General features: G+C 54.2%; 3 protein-coding genes across 3 annotated transcripts; all 3 read left to right on the top strand.

Moving 5' to 3' along the window:
* The first annotated feature begins 1,136 nt into the window (after positions 1–1,136).
* On the top strand, positions 1,137–5,428 carry B0T26DRAFT_30934 (uncharacterized protein). Its single transcript, XM_060434302.1, has 5 exons — positions 1,137–2,032; positions 2,083–2,805; positions 2,859–4,618; positions 4,688–5,020; positions 5,083–5,428. The coding sequence occupies exons 1-5, from the start codon at positions 1,362–1,364 to the stop codon at positions 5,301–5,303; spliced, it is 3,708 nt and encodes a 1,235-aa protein (XP_060302521.1). The 5' UTR covers positions 1,137–1,361; the 3' UTR covers positions 5,304–5,428.
* Positions 5,429–6,044: 616 nt separating this feature from the next.
* On the top strand, positions 6,045–8,352 carry B0T26DRAFT_685219 (L-Aspartase-like protein). The gene is made up of 3 exons (XM_060440866.1): positions 6,045–6,671; positions 6,824–7,847; positions 7,919–8,352. The coding sequence occupies exons 1-3, from the start codon at positions 6,254–6,256 to the stop codon at positions 8,106–8,108; spliced, it is 1,632 nt and encodes a 543-aa protein (XP_060302520.1). The 5' UTR covers positions 6,045–6,253; the 3' UTR covers positions 8,109–8,352.
* A 1,424-nt stretch (positions 8,353–9,776) lies between these two features.
* On the top strand, positions 9,777–11,639 carry B0T26DRAFT_631144 (malate synthase; the record flags this gene model as incomplete). Its single annotated transcript, XM_060436324.1, has 4 exons — positions 9,777–10,137; positions 10,223–11,201; positions 11,282–11,512; positions 11,582–11,639. The coding sequence occupies 4 exons, from the start codon at positions 9,777–9,779 to the stop codon at positions 11,637–11,639; spliced, it is 1,629 nt and encodes a 542-aa protein (XP_060302519.1).
* Positions 11,640–17,456: the final 5,817 nt, after the last annotated feature.

Below are 17,456 nucleotides of genomic sequence, written 5' to 3'. Positions count from 1 at the left end.
CTTTATGATATGCTGCATAGACACGATACCGGCTTCTCGTAAGACATCTCTATTATTATTTGCAGAGTAGCCGATTCTGACAGTGCCGATTCACAAGCGCGTAGCCCTATGCGGATCAAGCGACCGCTGCGACCCATGATGTGTGGACACGATGCGCATATGTAGATGACCATCACCTACCGCTATCTATGCCTTATAGATGACAAAAGAGGCGGCTGCGGTCTCTTTATCTCGGGCCGTCCTTACATTCCTGTGTCTTCTCTATCCTGCAAACTCTAAATCACCGAAAGCTAGGGACGCTCCCATTATCGAAGTTGCGTGCCAGTCAAGCGACTTGCATTCTCTCATGCCAGGCATTCAAGTCAGCTACTTCGTCTACTACTAGCCTGAACACCCATACCGAGTACCCAGTTAGTCTTGGCAATCTAGTCACCAACCTGTCTCCCTACATCATTGGGCAGACTGCATACAGCTATTTAGTCACCTATCGGCGCTCTCTTGTATCAAGATTCGCACGGCAGGCCCATTCATCTTGTGCAGCATACATACCATGTGTCGAAGGCTCTTTGATATCCATGTCCCATGAAATTACCTATTGCCTGGTAGAACGGCGGATAATCCGCAACGAGTTGACACCGAAAAACAATGTAAAGGAGCAACTAAGGGAGAGGACGTTACAATTGCAAAAGGAGGAATTACATTACGTACCCTGGAGCGTAATGAGACGAAATATAGCCCGGGCCTGTTTACACCCGTTGGAGTGGGGCCGGGTATCTAAAGTTGGCCGAAGCGTCGGTTTACTACTGAGACACCTCAAGACGAGACAAGAGCGCTGGCGTCTTCTAGGCAAGGGCTCGTTCCTCAAGTGCCTCCCAAATCCCAAATCTCAACTCCCAGCTCCCAACTCCTAACTTCCCAGCCCCTAGATCCCGTTGCTCCCACGAGCAATACTCGTCGCGCCGAGGCAATCGCCCGAAAAGGGACTTCGTCCCAGCACTTCATCCGAACCCCAACGCAAACAAACACACGGCGTCAGGCTGACCTGTTTAGCGAATCCTCGGTCCCGCTCTAAAATCTCCCCAGTTCTTTTTTCTTCTCTGGTGCATTCGTCGACCGGGTAACCCCAAACGTGCAGCCTCGATAAAGGCTTGGGGCTGGTTCGTCGTCGCGTCCTGTCGCGTCCTGTCGCGTCTCCTCGCATCACCCATCTGTCTGCTCCTCTTAGGCCGTCACCCGCATTCCAACGGTTACAGTTCCCTTCCGCCCAACTATCTCTCTGGCATCACAGCCCAATTGCTTTCTGATTCTTTCCTCTGCAACTCGGCGATGCAAGTAAGTTGCATATAGACGCTTCACTTGTCATGGACCAGCGGAATGGCACCCGGACTTCTGTCCATCGCCAGCCTCTTGGCGACGCGACCAACCGAGTTAATAATGCAGCCATTCTGAACGCGGCCCGCCACAAGCGCGTCGACTCCGAAATCAGCGACAAACCCAAGCCGACCACCAGAGGCTATTCTAACCCCGCTCTGTCCGCCTATCCACCCCCTAATGATCACCATCGCCGCTCTAAGCCGGCAGTCCCAAAGGTGGAAGATCCAGGACCCGTTAACCACCGTCTGTCTGCAATTACCCAGGACTCTCGCGATACAATCGAATCACGGCGCGTCTCCCAGTTCTCAAATGTCTCTTCGAATGCTTCCACGACACGCCAACTCAAGACTCACATCGGGCCATGGCAATTGGGTAAGACATTAGGCGAGGGTACGTCGGCACGGGTCCGCCTTGCCCGGCACCGTGTTTCCCATAAATTGGTCGCCATCAAGATTGTTGCCAAGAGCAAAGCCTACCTCACCCAATCGGGCAGTCTGGCAAACTTAGATCAGATGGATGTCCGAAACCCAACGAGCAAGTCTGACGGCGGCCTTCCTCGGATGCCCCTTGCTATCGAGCGCGAGATTGCTATTCTCAAGCTTATTGAGCATCCCAACATAATTAAACTCCACGACATTTGGGAGAACCGCGCAGAGATGTAAGATATCTTCCAATAAAACGTGCTTGACTTGACTAACAATTGCGCAGCTACCTGGTCACCGAGTATGTCGAAAAGGGCGACATGTACGATTTTATGAACTGGAACGGTCCCCTAAACGAAGACGAGGCCATGTATTACTTCAGGCAGATCATGAGCGCTCTAGAATATTGCCACTCTCTCAATATATGCCACCGGGACTTGAAGCCCGAGAACATACTGCTGAAAGCTGATGGCCAGGTCAAAATTGCCGACTTTAGGATGGCGGCATTACAGCAAGACCCGGCCCATCAGCTTAAAACAGCCTGCGGTAGTCCTCATTACGCTGCGCCGGAATTGCTCCGGCACCAGCCCTACAAGGGGTCGGCGGTGGATATCTGGAGCATGGGAGTGATTCTCTTTGCGATGCTCGCTGGTCGGCTTCCTTTCGACGAAAAGAGCCTGGAACTCATGGCTACCAAAGCCGTGCGGGGTGAGTTTGAAATGCCACCGGGTCTTACCAGAGAGGCTAAGGACCTCATCCGGAGGATCATCGTAACGCAACCGTCGCACCGGATCACGATGAAGCAAATGTGGAGACACGCGCTCATCAAGAAGTACAACTATCTCGACGATCTCCAGAAGCCAGAGGGGCGGCCCCGGACTGTTTTTCGGAACATGGAAATCCAGCCGATCCTTGACGACGATATCGACCCCCAAATCTTGAGGCAACTCAAATCCCTTTGGCATGGCTACTCAGAGGTGCAAATAAGAGAGAAGCTCGGCCAGGAGAGGTAAGCTAACTAATCAGTTGTCTTGTTCGGGCCACATGTTAACGATATTACAGGTCCAATGATCAGAAGCTGTTCTACTGCCTTCTGTACAACCACCGGGAGAATCAGCTGGAAAACTACAACAACGATGTCCCAATCTCCAAGAGCGACCTGCATCACGTCCGACCACAGACCCATGGAAAGCGCATTTCAACCTGCGAGTTCACGCAGCCAAGACGAGGTGGCCACGCGAGAAGCATGTCCCGGTTCACTGTCATTTCCAACTTCGCAGACGCGGATGAGGTCGGCACAGTCCGGAGCTACGACCCCTTCAACTCATCTCAGATTTTGCAGCCTCGCAATTCGCAAATCAGCCATGCGAGAATTATTGTCCATCGCCATGAGTCTGACAAAACAGCCGGCTCGGGTCCGGCCACGGTGTTACGTTCGTACCACTCGTATAAGTCTGTCGGCAATTCTTTCCAGCAGAGGCAGAGAATGAATTCCCAAAGAACAAATACGACAGGACAGCTCAAGTCTCCCCGGAGCGAAGCGAGTTCTATCCGTAGCCATCATAGCACACCCTGGGTTGCTCGGGTTAAGGTGAATGCTCGCTCTAGGCGTGGCGTCGACTTCTCCAGCGTTCGGAACAAAGACAATCGTCAGCAGCATCGAAGCCGTACCAGCTCGATCGCCCCGGCTAGCATTGTAGGAGATGATACGACCTACGATCGTTATGCGTGTTCTCCGTCCAGCCCACGCAAGCAGCCAAAGTCTCACAGAACCGTTGGTACTAGATCGATGGTGGACGTTGGCAAGCCAAGGGAAGACAGCTTGATCTGGAACGAGGAGCTGCAGCAGCTCAACCACCGTATTGCCAAACACTGCGATGAGGCCTTCGGTAGCTCTCTCATTATATCAGAGTCTACAGGGGGGGTTGGTGAAGCTCGCGAGGCCAGCCCGTTCTCCCTCTCCTTGGGTACTCCCTCTGCCACTTGGCTGCCAGAAACACCGTGTCCCGCTCAGACTGGGAACCGGTCGTCGAGTCACCCTTGGGATACCCGACCACTTCCTCCCGTTCCCTCTAACGAGACCGCAACTCCCGAGTGGAATCGAACCGAAAGCGTCAATGTCGAGCCACTGTTCTTAGCTCCAAGATACCCTAAACTCGATCCCATTCATAAGCTGTCAGCGTCGGAGCGCCGGGCTGTTTCTGAGCCAGTATATAATCACGCTGGTCGGGACATCAGACCGCTACCTTCCATCTCTGAGAACACGCCAGAGGACTGGAGGCTAAAGAATCTGAGCAAGCATCAGATTCTGGATGCCTTCCCTCCGACGCCGAGTCCCGTGGTGAGCACTGGAGTAGACTATCTGACCAGGGTGGAGAATACCATTCGAGTCGTCAACTCTCCCATGGGAGCAGAAGCAGAGGACCCAGTGAAAGTACCCGAGCCTCTGAATGTTCGAAAGGTGTCGCAAATTAGACCAGAGGTTGCCAAGTCAACGCGGTCAGCCTCCCGCCAGAGCCAAGACGCAAACTTGCAACTCCAGGACGGCCATAGTGGTGACAATACTGCTCCAACCAAGAAACGAGTCGCCTCGTGGTTCAAGCGGTCCTCGAAAGAGGATGCAAGCAACTCCAGTTTTGTCACCGTCGCGGACACGAGCTTTCAATCAAAGGAGACGAGCAGCTACGCAAATGACAATCAGCCATATCGATCAGACTCGCGGTCAACCGACCGAGCATCGATGCCTCAGGCGAGCAAGAAGAAGGCATTCAGCTTTTCATTCTGGAAGGGTGCCAAGAACGAGCCGGCAATGTCGCTTGCAAGTATGTATTTGCATCAAAAGTCATCTCTCTGTCGTGATAGATATCGAAACTCTAATAATCCTTTCACAGGCGCTAATTACGAGGATGCGTGGTATCCCGAAGATGAAAAGTCGGTGCGACCAAAGCCAAGCAAAAAGGCTCTTAGCATTGCTGGAAGCGCTGCCCAGAGCGTATGGTGCGACAACGACGTGGGGACTCGAAAGATTGAAGTCCACCAGAACTGGCTATCTCGATTGTTCCGGGTAAAGCCAGCGACGAGATATCTCTGCTTTACGGCGCCGAAGCGGCGAGCCCGTCAAGAAGTGGCAATTCTGCTCAGGGAATGGCGCAAGTACGGCATCAAGGACGTGGAGACGGACAAAGAGCGGAATATTGTCTTTGCGCGTGTTAGCACAAAGAATTGTGAGTTGCCTCTTGACCCAAATTGTGTCTGGCTGTGATCAAGTGCTAATATATAGAGGAAGATCTCAACTTGAAAGAAGTTTCGTTCGCCGTCGAGCTCATGACGGTGATTGAGCATGGCAAGCGAAACCCACTCAGCATTGCCCGCTTCACGCAGGAGAGGGGGGCGGCTAGCAGCTTCCACAAGGTTGTCGATGCGATGAATTCGACATTCAGCAGCCGCGCTCTCCTCGTTACCGACAAGCGCAAGGCCGGTATGATGATCAAGACGCTGAACTCGTAACCACGACGATTACAGCGCGCCTCGCGCATACATGATTTAGCTGTCTTCTTGTCGGGCGTTGGTGGATTATTTGTTACGGTGTGTCGATTATTTCACCTTGGGCTTTCTCGAGCATCGGTGCTGTATGTGGGTATATTACTGTCGTCTCCTTCGACGATTGGCTTTATTTGGAGGGCCTTGGTTACTCGACAGTATCAATTGTTCTTGGAGCAGACGATACCAGTTGGAGAGGTCAGGCTAAGGCTCTTGGATGGAAATCAAAAAGGAGGGAAGGAACACGGGTTGTCATATTGTGTTTACAATATTGTCAGATTACTTTGAGGGTTTTGTGTTGGAACGAGTGTTGAGAACCACTGAAAAGGGGTTAGAAGTTCTGACTACGGGGTATAAAATAGAGCCGGAGAGATAAGTAATGCAGGGCGCTTTGTTCTCCTTAGTCTGCGCGTTTATTTGCGCAGGGTTGGGGAGATTTAATAGAGAATGATGACAAAAACTAAAGCACGAAATGCATGTCTGATACGGGAGTGATGGCAATTGAAGTCAAGATAGTTTGCCAATACGTCCGATGGATGCACATTATAAGTTAGGCATTAGGCAGCGACTCTTTCCGCTTTAGTTCTAAAATGGGGTGTGTTTAAGGCAAAGGTTTTCTACCGATTTCTGTTCCGTGTCGGCAAGTTCCGGACAACCCGAAGGCCTAGGGGTTCGTGCAGCGTTTGCGGAACAATTTTTTTTTCCAGTTCGTGATCGTGCCCCAACTCTGCCGCATCTCGCCGCCTCCATCACTGTTTCGTGTCAAGGTGCTGCAGCTCAGCGCCAGTGCCTCCCTAGCTCTCCCCACAAACCTAAGGTCGCTTCCTAGACATTTTCAAGCCGCAGCACGCCAACTGGCAGTTTTGGGGCCCCTAGGCAGAAACGAAACAAGGGAACCTAACGTCACGTCAGTCATCATGCTTCGATCGGTACGAGCGGCCTGGCCCGCAGGGCGAGCGTGCCTTGCTAGGCCGAGGGCCTCGACGAGTCGCCTGAGCACATGTCTGCCAGCTTCCACAACGGTCGCATGCAGCAGTGCTCCCCTCTCCTCAATTGCCAAACCTTCCTCTCGCCTGTCCGCCCTAGCAATCCAACGCCCGACCCAGAGATACTTCCACGCCAGCTCCTCCAGCATGGCTGCCAACACAAGAACCGAGAGCGATGCCTTTGGCGAGGTCCAGGTCCCCGCCGACAAGTACTGGGGCGCCCAAACGGAGCGCTCCCTCGAGAATTTCCGCATCAACCAGCCCCAGGACCGCATGCCCCCGCCCATTGTCAAGGCCTTTGGTATCCTCAAGGGCGCTGCTGCGACAGTGAATATGCGCTTCGGTCTGGGTAAATAATATTTATTTAAATAAACAAAATCTCTGTTTACTTTCCCTCCTCCTTTCTCCTCTACCCCCCTCACATACACCCAACTCGCGCACGACCGCGACATATATCGTACAATGGCTGGCCGAAGCTCACCACCAGCCCGTCTTCTACAGACCCCGTCATCGGCAAGGCTATCCAGCAGGCGGCAAAGGAGATGGCCGACCTCAAGTTGCTCGACCACTTCCCGCTCGTGGTGTGGCAGACGGGCTCGGGCACGCAGTCCAACATGAACGCCAACGAGGTCATCAGCAACCGGGCCATCGAGATCCTAGGCGGCACCATGGGCTCCAAGAAGCCGGTGCACCCCAACGATCATGTCAACCGCTCTGCCTCGTCCAACGACACCTTCCCAACCGTCATGCACATCGCCGCCGTCCTCGAGCTTGAGGGCGAGCTGCTACCAGCGCTGCGCAGCCTTCGCGCGGCTCTGCAGATCAAGGTAGACGAGTTCGAGGCCAAGAAGATTATCAAGATTGGACGCACTCATCTCCAGGATGCCACACCCCTCACCCTAGCGCAGGAGTTCAGCGGCTACGTCGCGCAGCTCGAGATGGGCATCCGGCGAGTCGAGAGCGCGCTACCGGACCTGCGCCTCTTGGCGCAGGGCGGCACTGCGGTCGGTACGGGTATCAACACGTTCGAGGGCTTCGCCGAGGCTATCGCGGAGGAGGTCACCACGATGACGGGCACAGAGTTCAAGACTGCGCCCAACAAGTTCGAGGCTCTGGCGGCCCACGATGCCGTCGTTCACGCCTCTGGTAGCCTGAATACGCTGGCAACTTCGCTCACCAAGATCGCCCAGGACATTCGGTACTTGGGCAGCGGACCGCGGTGCGGGCTCGGTGAGCTGATCCTGCCCGAGAACGAGCCGGGTAGCTCCATCATGCCCGGCAAGGTCAACCCAACACAGTGTGAGGCGCTCACCATGTTGTGCGCCCAGGTCATGGGTAACCACGTTGCATGCACTATCGGCGGCATGAACGGCCAGTTCGAGCTGAATGTGTACAAACCCCTGATCATCCGCAACCTGCTGCACAGCATCCGCCTGCTGGCGGACGGCATGCGCAGCTTTGAGAAGAACCTAGTGGAGGGCCTGCAGGCCAACGAGGAGAAGATTGCCAGCATCATGAAGGAGTCGTACGTTTTCCCCGATCCCCCCTCTGCACATTCCCGCGGGAAGACACGTACTAAGACAATATACTTTACAGGCTCATGCTGGTGACTTGCCTCAATCCCAAAATCGGCTATGATATGGCCAGCAAGGTGGCCAAGCACGCACACAAGAAGGGCCTGACGCTCAAGCAGAGTGCCATGGAGCTCAAGGCGCTGACAGAGGAAGAGTTTGACACGCTCGTGAAGCCCGAGCTGATGATCGGCCCTTCGCCGTACAAGGGGTAGACTGCTCGACCCACTCGACAAGGTAAAGAGCGCCCGCGGTACAGCGTTGATGCCTCAAGCTTAAAGCCTGCCGCGGACCAGCCATACCGCCGTCGTGTACTACCATTCTTTGACTTTTTATGATGATATGGTTTGTGCAAGTAGTAGATACCAGTACATAAATATTCAAAAATTGATCCACCGAGAATCATTTGCAGCCAGCTGTCAAAGCCATGCAGCCGGCTTCTTGCAGCAGACAGGGTACGTAGATTAAAGTGTTTTGGGACGAATTGATGTGGGTTCCATCGTAGGTTCTCGGAAAGTGTCGGCACGAAAGGAACCCCACCATCCCCATTCCCTATTCCCCACTCCCCCAGAACCTCGGCTCTGGGGCTCCGGCAGACCGGAGCTCCAACCAGCTGTTGAGGTTGAGTGGCCTAAGCTCCAGCGTTGCCGACCGGCCTCGGAGCCCCTACCCTTGCCCTTGCCCTTGCCCTTCCCCTTGCCCTGGTTTACAGGAGCTATCTATTGGGAGAGGACGGGTGCAGCTAACCTGTTGAGCCTGTGAACGATATCGGCGTAGAGTCTACCTAGGTATGTACAAGAAGGTATAATACAACGGGTGAAGAAATCAAGAGACGGTCTGCAGCCTTTGGCTATGTATGACCTTGCGAGTTTGGACAAGAGAAGCGAGAATTCTAGGGGTGGAGCGATTGCCATTGAATGGTGGGGCTGACTTACCCCAATGACCTCACTCGCCGCCGACCACTGTCTGAAGCGACAGTGGTCTTACACAATGCAATGCAAGCGCCCAGACCAATTCGCATGTGACGGGCCAGAGGAACTCGGAGATAGAGACGGGGATGCAGTGGCTAACTACAAGACTCGTCGGCTCACGCATTGCATCGAAACGGTGTGAAGTCCGCCAAGCCGATCAGCCACCCGCCTTATTCCCCGAGGGCCAACCACATGTCTGTGGTGCAGTGTGTCGCACAAGATCGTGTGGGGATTTTGTCTTGAGCGACGCGCCCCAGACTGCCGACGCCCTGCTCTTTTTCGTCGTCATCTTGTTGGTCTCGCCGCATGCGGTCGGTGACTTGCCCCTGCACACGCACACGCACGTTTACGGCAGCCCAGGTACTGTAGAGCACTGCAGGTGTAGTAGGTCTGCTGCTGCCCGGTCTAGCAGATAATTAGTATCCTTACGGAGTAGTCGTCGTCGGCCCCAGAGAGAAAGAGTGAGTCAGGGGTGTCCTCGCAGCTTTAAGCTTCCGCTGCCCCGTCTCCTTCTCAGCTGCTCCTTACCATCTCACTTGTTGTATCCATTTCCCCTGTTTGGCATTGCCCGTACTCGTCCAATTGTACACCTCGCGCCTCTTCTCGGCTCTTTTCGGCACTTGGCTATATTCTCGGTAAGGTCGCGCTGTCTGATGACTGGTTGAGCACGCATATAAAGAAAAAGAAACGGCTCGGAGGAAGAGCATCGTGACACGTGAAGTGCCGTTCCGTTCTGTCTCCATACTTCCCCCTATGTGCTCTCTCTCTCTCACCCCGTCACTCACTCACGCCCTCGCTCACTCACACTGTCATCATCATTATCATCATCCATAGGCAGAAGGAAACCACCACCAGTGATTCCAATCTAACCGAGGTAAATAGTTCAGACAAAGCAAAATAAGCACCGCCGCCATGGCCAGCACCGACACCATCCTCCAGGGCGTGAACGTCTTGGGGCCCGTCAACGAGAGCCAAAAGAAGATCCTCACGCCCAAGGCCCTGGCCTTCTTGGCTCTGTTGCACCGCTCCTTCAACCCTACACGCAAGGCTCTCCTCGAGCGCCGCAAAGCCCGCCAGGCCGAGCTTGACCGTGGCGTGCTGCCCGACTTCTTGCCCGAGACCAAGCACATCCGCGAGAACGTGACATGGAAGGGCGCGCCCCCAGCTCCGGGTCTTGTCGACCGCCGCGTCGAGATCACGGGTCCCACCGACCGCAAGATGGTCGTCAACGCCCTCAACTCGGACGTGTGGACCTACATGGCCGACTTTGAAGGTGCGCGGCAGAGAGGTGGCTTGTAGGAGGCGTGAGGGGGATGTGCTTGCTTGGCTAACAATGACCCCCTCTTCATGAAAAACAGATTCGAGCGCGCCCACGTGGGAAAACATGGTCAACGGCCAGGTAAACTTGTATGACGCGGTGCGGCGGCAGGTGGACTTCAAGCAAGGGTCTAAGGAGTACAAGCTGCGGACGGACCGGACGCTGCCGACGCTCATCGTGCGACCGCGCGGGTGGCACCTCGAGGAGAAGCACGTCACGGTCGACGGCGAGCCCATGAGCGGCTCGCTGTTCGACTTTGGCCTATACTTCTACCACAGCGCCTTCGAGTCGGTCAAGCAGGGCTTCGGGCCCTACTTCTACCTGCCCAAGATGGAGTCTCACCTCGAGGCGCGGCTGTGGAACGACGTCTTCAACCTGGCTCAGGACACCATCAGCATGTCGCGCGGCACCATCCGCGGCACCGTGCTGATCGAGACCATCCTGGCCGCCTTCGAGATGGACGAGATCATCTACGAGCTGCGCGACCACAGCTCCGGGCTCAACTGCGGGCGCTGGGACTACATCTTCAGCGTCATCAAGAAGTTCCGCCAGAACTCGAGCTTCGTGCTGCCCGACCGCGGCTGCATCACCATGACGGTGCCTTTCATGGACGCCTACGTCAAGCTGCTCATCCAGACGTGCCACAAGCGCGGCGTCCACGCCATGGGCGGCATGGCCGCCCAGATCCCCATCAAGGACGACCCCGCCGCCAACGACAAGGCCATGGACGGCGTGCGCGCCGACAAGCTGCGCGAGGTCCGCGCCGGCCACGACGGCACCTGGGTCGCCCACCCAGCCCTCGCCCAGATCGCCATCGACATCTTCAACAAGCACATGCCCACCCCCAACCAGCTCTTTGTCCGCCGCGAGGACGTCCGGGTCGGCCAGAACGACCTCCTCAACATGAACGTCCCCGGCCAGGTCACCGAGGAGGGCATCCGCAAGAACCTGAGCATCGGCCTCGGCTACATGGAGGCCTGGATCCGCGGCGTTGGCTGCGTGCCCATCAACTATCTGATGTGCGTTTGTTTCCCTTCTAGTATCCCTCCGTGTCACTGTTACGCCTCAACCATGTGCACATATACTGACAAAAACACAGGGAGGATGCTGCCACCGCTGAGGTCTCGCGCAGCCAGCTGTGGCAGTGGGTGCGCCACGGCGTCACCACGGCCGAGGGCAAGCGCGTCGACAAGCAGTACGCGCTCAAGCTGCTCAAGGAGCAGACGGCCCAGCTCGCCGCCAACGCGCCAAAAGGCAACAAGTTCCAGCTCGCCGCCCAGTACTTTGCCGGCCAGGTCACAGGCGAGGACTATGCTGATTTCTTGACTTCGTATGTTTTTTTTTCTCCCTCCCTTATTTTTTTTTGGGTTAGGTTGTGTTGCTGATTTGAGTGTGACAGGCTGCTGTATAACGAGATTACCGTCGCCGGAAGCCCGAGGCCAGCTGCCAAGTTGTAAGATTTGTCGTCTAGGTGTTGTGTGACTTGGGTGTGTGTGAGAGATGGAGAGAGCGAGCTGGTGAACGGGGAGAAGTCCGTTGTTGTTGATGATGTTGTCGTCGTAAGTACTTGCACCAGGCCACGACCTGGAAGGATTGAGAGTCGGAGAGAGACAAAGAATGTATTAATGCACTGTGAGTTGTTTGCTTGTTTTGCTTTGCTTCCTTTCCGTTGCGCTTCCTGTTGGACAAAGACAGTTTGTATCTACAATATAACATTTACGTCCCCCTTTGTTTGTCAATTCTCTGTTCTTCCCATCTTGCTCTATCTTGTTCTCTCGGAGGTAAGCACGGCTGTGTACTTCTCTCTATGCTTCTCATTCTGTGTTGAGTGTGTCTATGTGCAAGCGCAAGTGCGTGTATGTGGTGTGTGAGTATGGGTGCTAATATGGGTGTGTAAGTGTGTATAAGTGTATGTACCTGTGTAGAGGTAGCTCAGCGAGATCTTGCTTTCATCGAAACACGCAACAGTACAGACGAAACCGTCCAAGGTGGTCAAATGCCAGAATGTTGAGGCTCTGTGCGAGCCTCTTGCTTTTGACACGGGGGGTGAACACTATCTAGCTTATTTACCCCCGACTGCTTTCCATATGTTGGGAATAGTCTAGGTAAATACCTAAGTAGTCATCATCTCTGTCGCTCTTCTCCTCGGATAATCCACCCTTCGTGACCACGTCCTCAACTTGGGCGTGAAATCACAAGCCAGATAGGCAACAACGCACTCCTGTTGCTGCTATGGCGGCGGACACGGACACGGATGCGGGCACGGGCACGGTATAATCTTGTTGGTCTTTCCGTCTCTTTCCTGCTGCACCATGCCTTGGACCGAACTGGACCGAACTGGACCGAACCCGACTGCGGGTCAGGAACAGGCAGCCTGGAGCATGATGAAAGTCATGACGCAACGACGGCATGCCGTCAAGGGCTCGGTAGATGGGTTGATGGGCAGGTGGGTATATCTCACGCCATGCTCGTCAAAGTGGCTTGCCATCTCTGGTCATGGGAGTGGTTTTCGCGCCCCGACTGGTAGGTATATATGCCTTTCCTGGGTCAATGACATGTTGACCCGTGAAGCTAATCAGCTTTGTAGGTTTGATGTACCGTGGCTGACTTTGTCGGACTAGGTAGGGGGGGCGAGAAGAGGGGATACGGGCTGTTAGATAGGTTAGTGACATGATAAACCTTTCCTTCTCCCAAGGCCGAGAGCCGAGAGGCCCGACAACCCGAAGGAGTCAACGTCAACCAAGTCATTGATCCTAGATGTCGGGTATGGCATTGATGACTTTTTACTGCCTCCGATTATGTCCATAAGTTAATATGACACATGGTGACTCTTAATATCCCCGAATTTGCCACCTCTCAAAGGTGAAAGTCCAACAACATACGCCATCACATAAATAGCTCAGGACCAAGCAACAACACCCAAGACACGACAAGCACTCCAATCATACGGAGGTTAATCTCCCTTGTATTTTGACTCCCAGCCTTGGAGAGACAGACTATTGACAACAACAGCACAAGGTTCACCCGAGGCTTCCATGGTTCACGTCGGCATTGAAATGGATATTCGGTGCGGAGGGAAAATATCAGCTCTGGCCCCCCTATGGACGACATGAGAATCAGAGGCCAATGCAAACTGGGTCTAATTATGGTTTCCATGTCGAGGCCGAAAGTCTTGTCTCGTTCGGAATGGAGGGTCTTCGCTAGCTATTGCAAACCCACCTTCGGATGTCCGCGAACTGACGGACTGACAGACCGTTGTCGTTCGTTGACAGACCAAAATAAGCCCCCTACAACCACCTCGTATAATATACGGGGGTGTATGATAGCGCAAAGCACCCGCCGCACCCCAAGACCAAATTCATGCGTGCATGCTCGGCACGTAAGGTAAGGTAGGTAAGGTAGCCAAGTCAGCCATCTTGCATCTCGCATCGTGCGTGGGGTAATCAATACTGCAGACATGACATTATTGCGTAATATGTGATGGATCCGTGTGTTCGGTGGCAGTCGTCCCCGTGAACCAGCCCACGGATGCATCCAAGAACACGAACTCGACTCGACGGCGCCAAGGAGCGGGTAAACGAAGTTGGTAACGAGAGCGCGCGCGCGACTTGGGCCGGCTTCCATTTAGCAAACCTCACCCCCCAATTGCTCAAAAGTGGGTCAAAGAACGAGGTGGTGGTCCAGACCGCAGACGACCACTGGCATCCGCATGCCTGCCTGCCCTCCACTATGCATCCTCCAAAATTTTTAAGGTTAACGGCGGATCCGTCATGTCAGCCCCCTGGAGAGGCCCAGGGCAGCCTTCCCAGGGGGCCCTCTGATCGGCGACGCACGGCCGTCGGCGGGCCGCCGGCCGCCAAGCCAGGCTTCTCGCATCGCGCCACTGGCGGCTGAATAACTAACGACGCGCCCCGCGGCTCGATGTCCGTCTGCGGTTGGCTATCGTACCTGCCTAGAAAGTTGGATATTTCTACCTGATCTGAGAATTCAGGAGCAAGTCTTTGATAAAGTGGACAGCTCCGAGGATAAGATAAGGGTGTAGATTATCCGTATCAGCATCGAAAGTCAGGTAGTAAAATTGGGTAAAAGCTATGGCCACAGCGTTGCACTCGGGCAGGAGACGAGACGTGGGAGGCGTCCGTCGTGTGGTGGGTGGCTGCCTGCCTGATTGAGATAGTGTTGTGGGCAGGCAGTGATCTGGAACAAATCTCATCTTTCCTCGATCTCAGATAGAGTTTGGGAGATAGTGTGAATGCAGGGCCGCAGGCAGACCTTCCTACCACCTACCTATTGGTGTGCATTTGGGATAGAATGGAGACAATCCATTGTATAGCTGATGAGTCCCATTTGGGCTGGGCAGGTGTGAATCGACTCGACTCGATGATGGAAGGAACTACCTAAACTTGTGGCACTAAACCGATTGCGCCTGCCGCCCAAGGCCCCCCTCCCCAGGGGCCAACGCGCCCTAGGCTTGCCGAGCTCCGAGAGATGGGGTTTGCCGCCTTATTCACTGCCAGTGCTCTCCATCTTTTATTTCGGATTTTTGTTGCTTGCAATTTTACGTGATCGTGAATCGGCGATATCACTTTTACGTCGTTTCTCCCTCCTGACGCTCATCCGTATCCTGTCCACCTAACAGAAAAGGGGGAGGGGAAACTACCCCCCATCGCAATCCCAGCCCATCATTTCCCGCAATCGCACCCGCACCCGTATCTACCATTTTCATTTGCCCATCCTCGGTACGGGAGAGTCATACTATGTACAGCAAGAAAACCAAGCAAGCATTGTTGCCGGACGGATTACCGCCAGGCTAAGCTAACCACTTACTACAGTGCGGCCCAACATGTTGTTTGGCCTTGCCAGCTCCCTTGCCCTGGGGGGTCTTCCTTTCTTGGCAACGACACGGAAGATGCCACAAGGCGTCGATGGGCGCCAGCTTGCACCCCCTTCCCGGAAACCATGTCATCCCGGTCCCTGCTGCAGCCGACGATGAATCCCTCCCTATCCCCGACATCTTGCAGCGCAATATTGGCGGTTCCATTCCGCTTTGGGACAAAGAATCTCGGTATTCCCCAGCCTGTCGCAAATGGAAATTAGATTCTCTGTTGCTGCACGCCCACAGGCTTCCCGGGTCCGTGACATGCTGGCCTATCTGGCGTTGTGGCTTGCGGGACTGTGCTTGAGCCCGGCGCCCTTGACCCCTTCCCCAGTGCCGCCCGTCGATCTAATTGCGCCGGCCTCCTTACAGGGAGCAACGCAGATTTTTGTGGCGCTGCTTCGTCCCTGGGGTTGAAGCCTCATCCGGCATTGGGCACGAGGGAATCTGGGGCCGCCCTCGCTTTGGCAAGTCTAGTCCGTGGACGGTGGGGCTGCCCATTATTCCGTACCTACGGAGTATCCTTCACCTTCAACATTCGACGTCCGCTGACCGTCGGGAGGGAGTGCAGCTGGGCACATGAAGAGTCAATTCCTCGGCCGCCGCCCGTTTCGGTGCTGAGGAACAGAATCCCAGTCAGTCTTGAGAATGGCAAAAGAGATCCCCACCTAACTGTGTTTGTTTCACCTCGTCCCCAGATCCAAACGCGCCGGCAGAACAATGAGTAGAATGCGGCGGCACAAATCGTGCAGATTGCCGCGCCGACGGAGCGCAGCTTCACGCAATAGGCCTATGTCGATGCGTCGGAACCCGTGCTGAGCGCTGGTCTTCCCCAGGCTGCCACGAGAATGCCTCAGTTTTGGGCGTGCAGCTAGTCGGCCAAGACCAGTTACGAGAACAAAGGTAACTCGTACAAACAGATCAACTACGAGTAAACAGTCGTTCCCCTAACAGTTACTCCTTTGGACTGCTCGAGTCCTTTCTAGAGTCGGAACAAGCTTTGACAGTTCATTCTAATCAATGCTAGATTCTGGCAGCTTGCTCTTTTCTGACATTGCGAGTGAGCCTGTCAGGTATGTAATTACTGTCAATACATACATTTACATTGAGCTGGCTTGTCAGCGGGCAGATTGTTTTCCCATATTCAATCAACACCGTGCACTTAATGAGTACCGCACGACGTTTCTGACTCTGAAACAGAAACACCAACTCGAGCATTGCAGTTGTCGTCGTAATTTGCCGGAGAAAGATATATTTGAACTAGCGTGAAAGATGCTTATTACCAACGGGCACACCCGGTCTGGGTTGATCGCCTCTTGAACAGCAAGTCATGACAACTAACTAGCAGGAGAGACTGTCCCTAACTTACAAGGCCTCTCAGAAACCTCAAGACCCCCTAAAATAAACACAAAAGCTTGGCAGTATTATCGCATTTACCTTAACCTATTTCCATGTCAGGCTTTTGAAGTCGGTCATAGAAGGATATATCGAGGTTGGCCATCGTCGACAGCCGACCACTTAGCACGTGAAGCTCAGACACATGATGATGGCCGGGGTTCAGAACCGTGTGGGCAATTAACCTTTTTGACGCCATGCATTCTGGATCGGCGCCATGGGGCGCACCTAAACTAGAAGGCTTCTGGACATCATCGAAAATAACTCTAGCACGAGCCTTTTCGTGCCGTGGAATCAACTCTTCGGTACATCCTGACCTGCAGTGCGAGTCTGCTGCGTAGGGGTAGCACCGCTGCCACTCGAAATGCAGCTGGCCCCCGCCCCTGGAACCTCCCTCGAGTGCCATGGGAAGATGGAATGGGCTCAATCATTCCTCAGCCAGACCTCTTTACGCGCGCACCAATGGCATTTTGCGGTTATGCGAATAGGAGTCTCAAGCTTCAGACCAGCCCATTGTCTACCTTTACTAACGCAGAATCCCGAATGACAGGCAGCTCCGCAAGCATACAAAGTAGACAATTCAAGATGCGGTGTCACAGTCCCGACGGCTGGGGGTGACAGCTATGCACTAATTACGAAGTATGTATTTTGTATTTCACACAACGGATACCGACTCACTGATTTACTTCGTGATCGCCAAAAAGAACATCGAATTACTCGTTTCCGTCAAGACTGGTCGAATTCTGCTTCCGAGAAAATCGGTTCCTAAATACCCTTCCCTTGAAGTTGGTTGGTCTCATTCTCGTCAAAAATTCCCGAATGGAGGAAAGACTCGTTTTCTTGGCCCCCGTGCATCCCTGCCCCGTTTTCAGCAGCCCACCTTGCAGTATATGCCTTGAAAGCCAGGCAAACACATCTTCCACGTAGTCCTCGCCTTCACCAGTTCGATTCGACAAACGAATAACACACAAGCCGCTTGATAAGAGAGTTTCAATGACTTTCA

Source organism: Lasiosphaeria miniovina (assembly GCF_030549165.1).
Source record: "Lasiosphaeria miniovina strain SMH2392-1A chromosome Unknown B0T26scaffold_1, whole genome shotgun sequence".
NCBI lineage: Eukaryota > Fungi > Ascomycota > Sordariomycetes > Sordariales > Lasiosphaeriaceae > Lasiosphaeria > Lasiosphaeria miniovina.
Note: the sequence above shows the minus strand (reverse complement) of the source record. Positions and strands in the feature narration are given on the sequence as shown.

Coding starts and splice junctions, on each gene's coding strand:
- B0T26DRAFT_685219 (XM_060440866.1), top strand. CDS start 6,254: ATGCTTCGATCGGTACGAGCGGCCTGGCCCGCAGGGCGAGCGTGCCTT. Junction 6,672..6,823: donor GAATATGCGCTTCGGTCTGG/GTAAATAATATT, acceptor CGTCTTCTACAG/ACCCCGTCATCGGCAAGGCT. Junction 7,848..7,918: donor GCCAGCATCATGAAGGAGTC/GTACGTTTTCCC, acceptor TATACTTTACAG/GCTCATGCTGGTGACTTGCC.
- B0T26DRAFT_30934 (XM_060434302.1), top strand. CDS start 1,362: ATGGACCAGCGGAATGGCACCCGGACTTCTGTCCATCGCCAGCCTCTT. Junction 2,033..2,082: donor TGGGAGAACCGCGCAGAGAT/GTAAGATATCTT, acceptor ACAATTGCGCAG/CTACCTGGTCACCGAGTATG. Junction 2,806..2,858: donor GAGAAGCTCGGCCAGGAGAG/GTAAGCTAACTA, acceptor ACGATATTACAG/GTCCAATGATCAGAAGCTGT.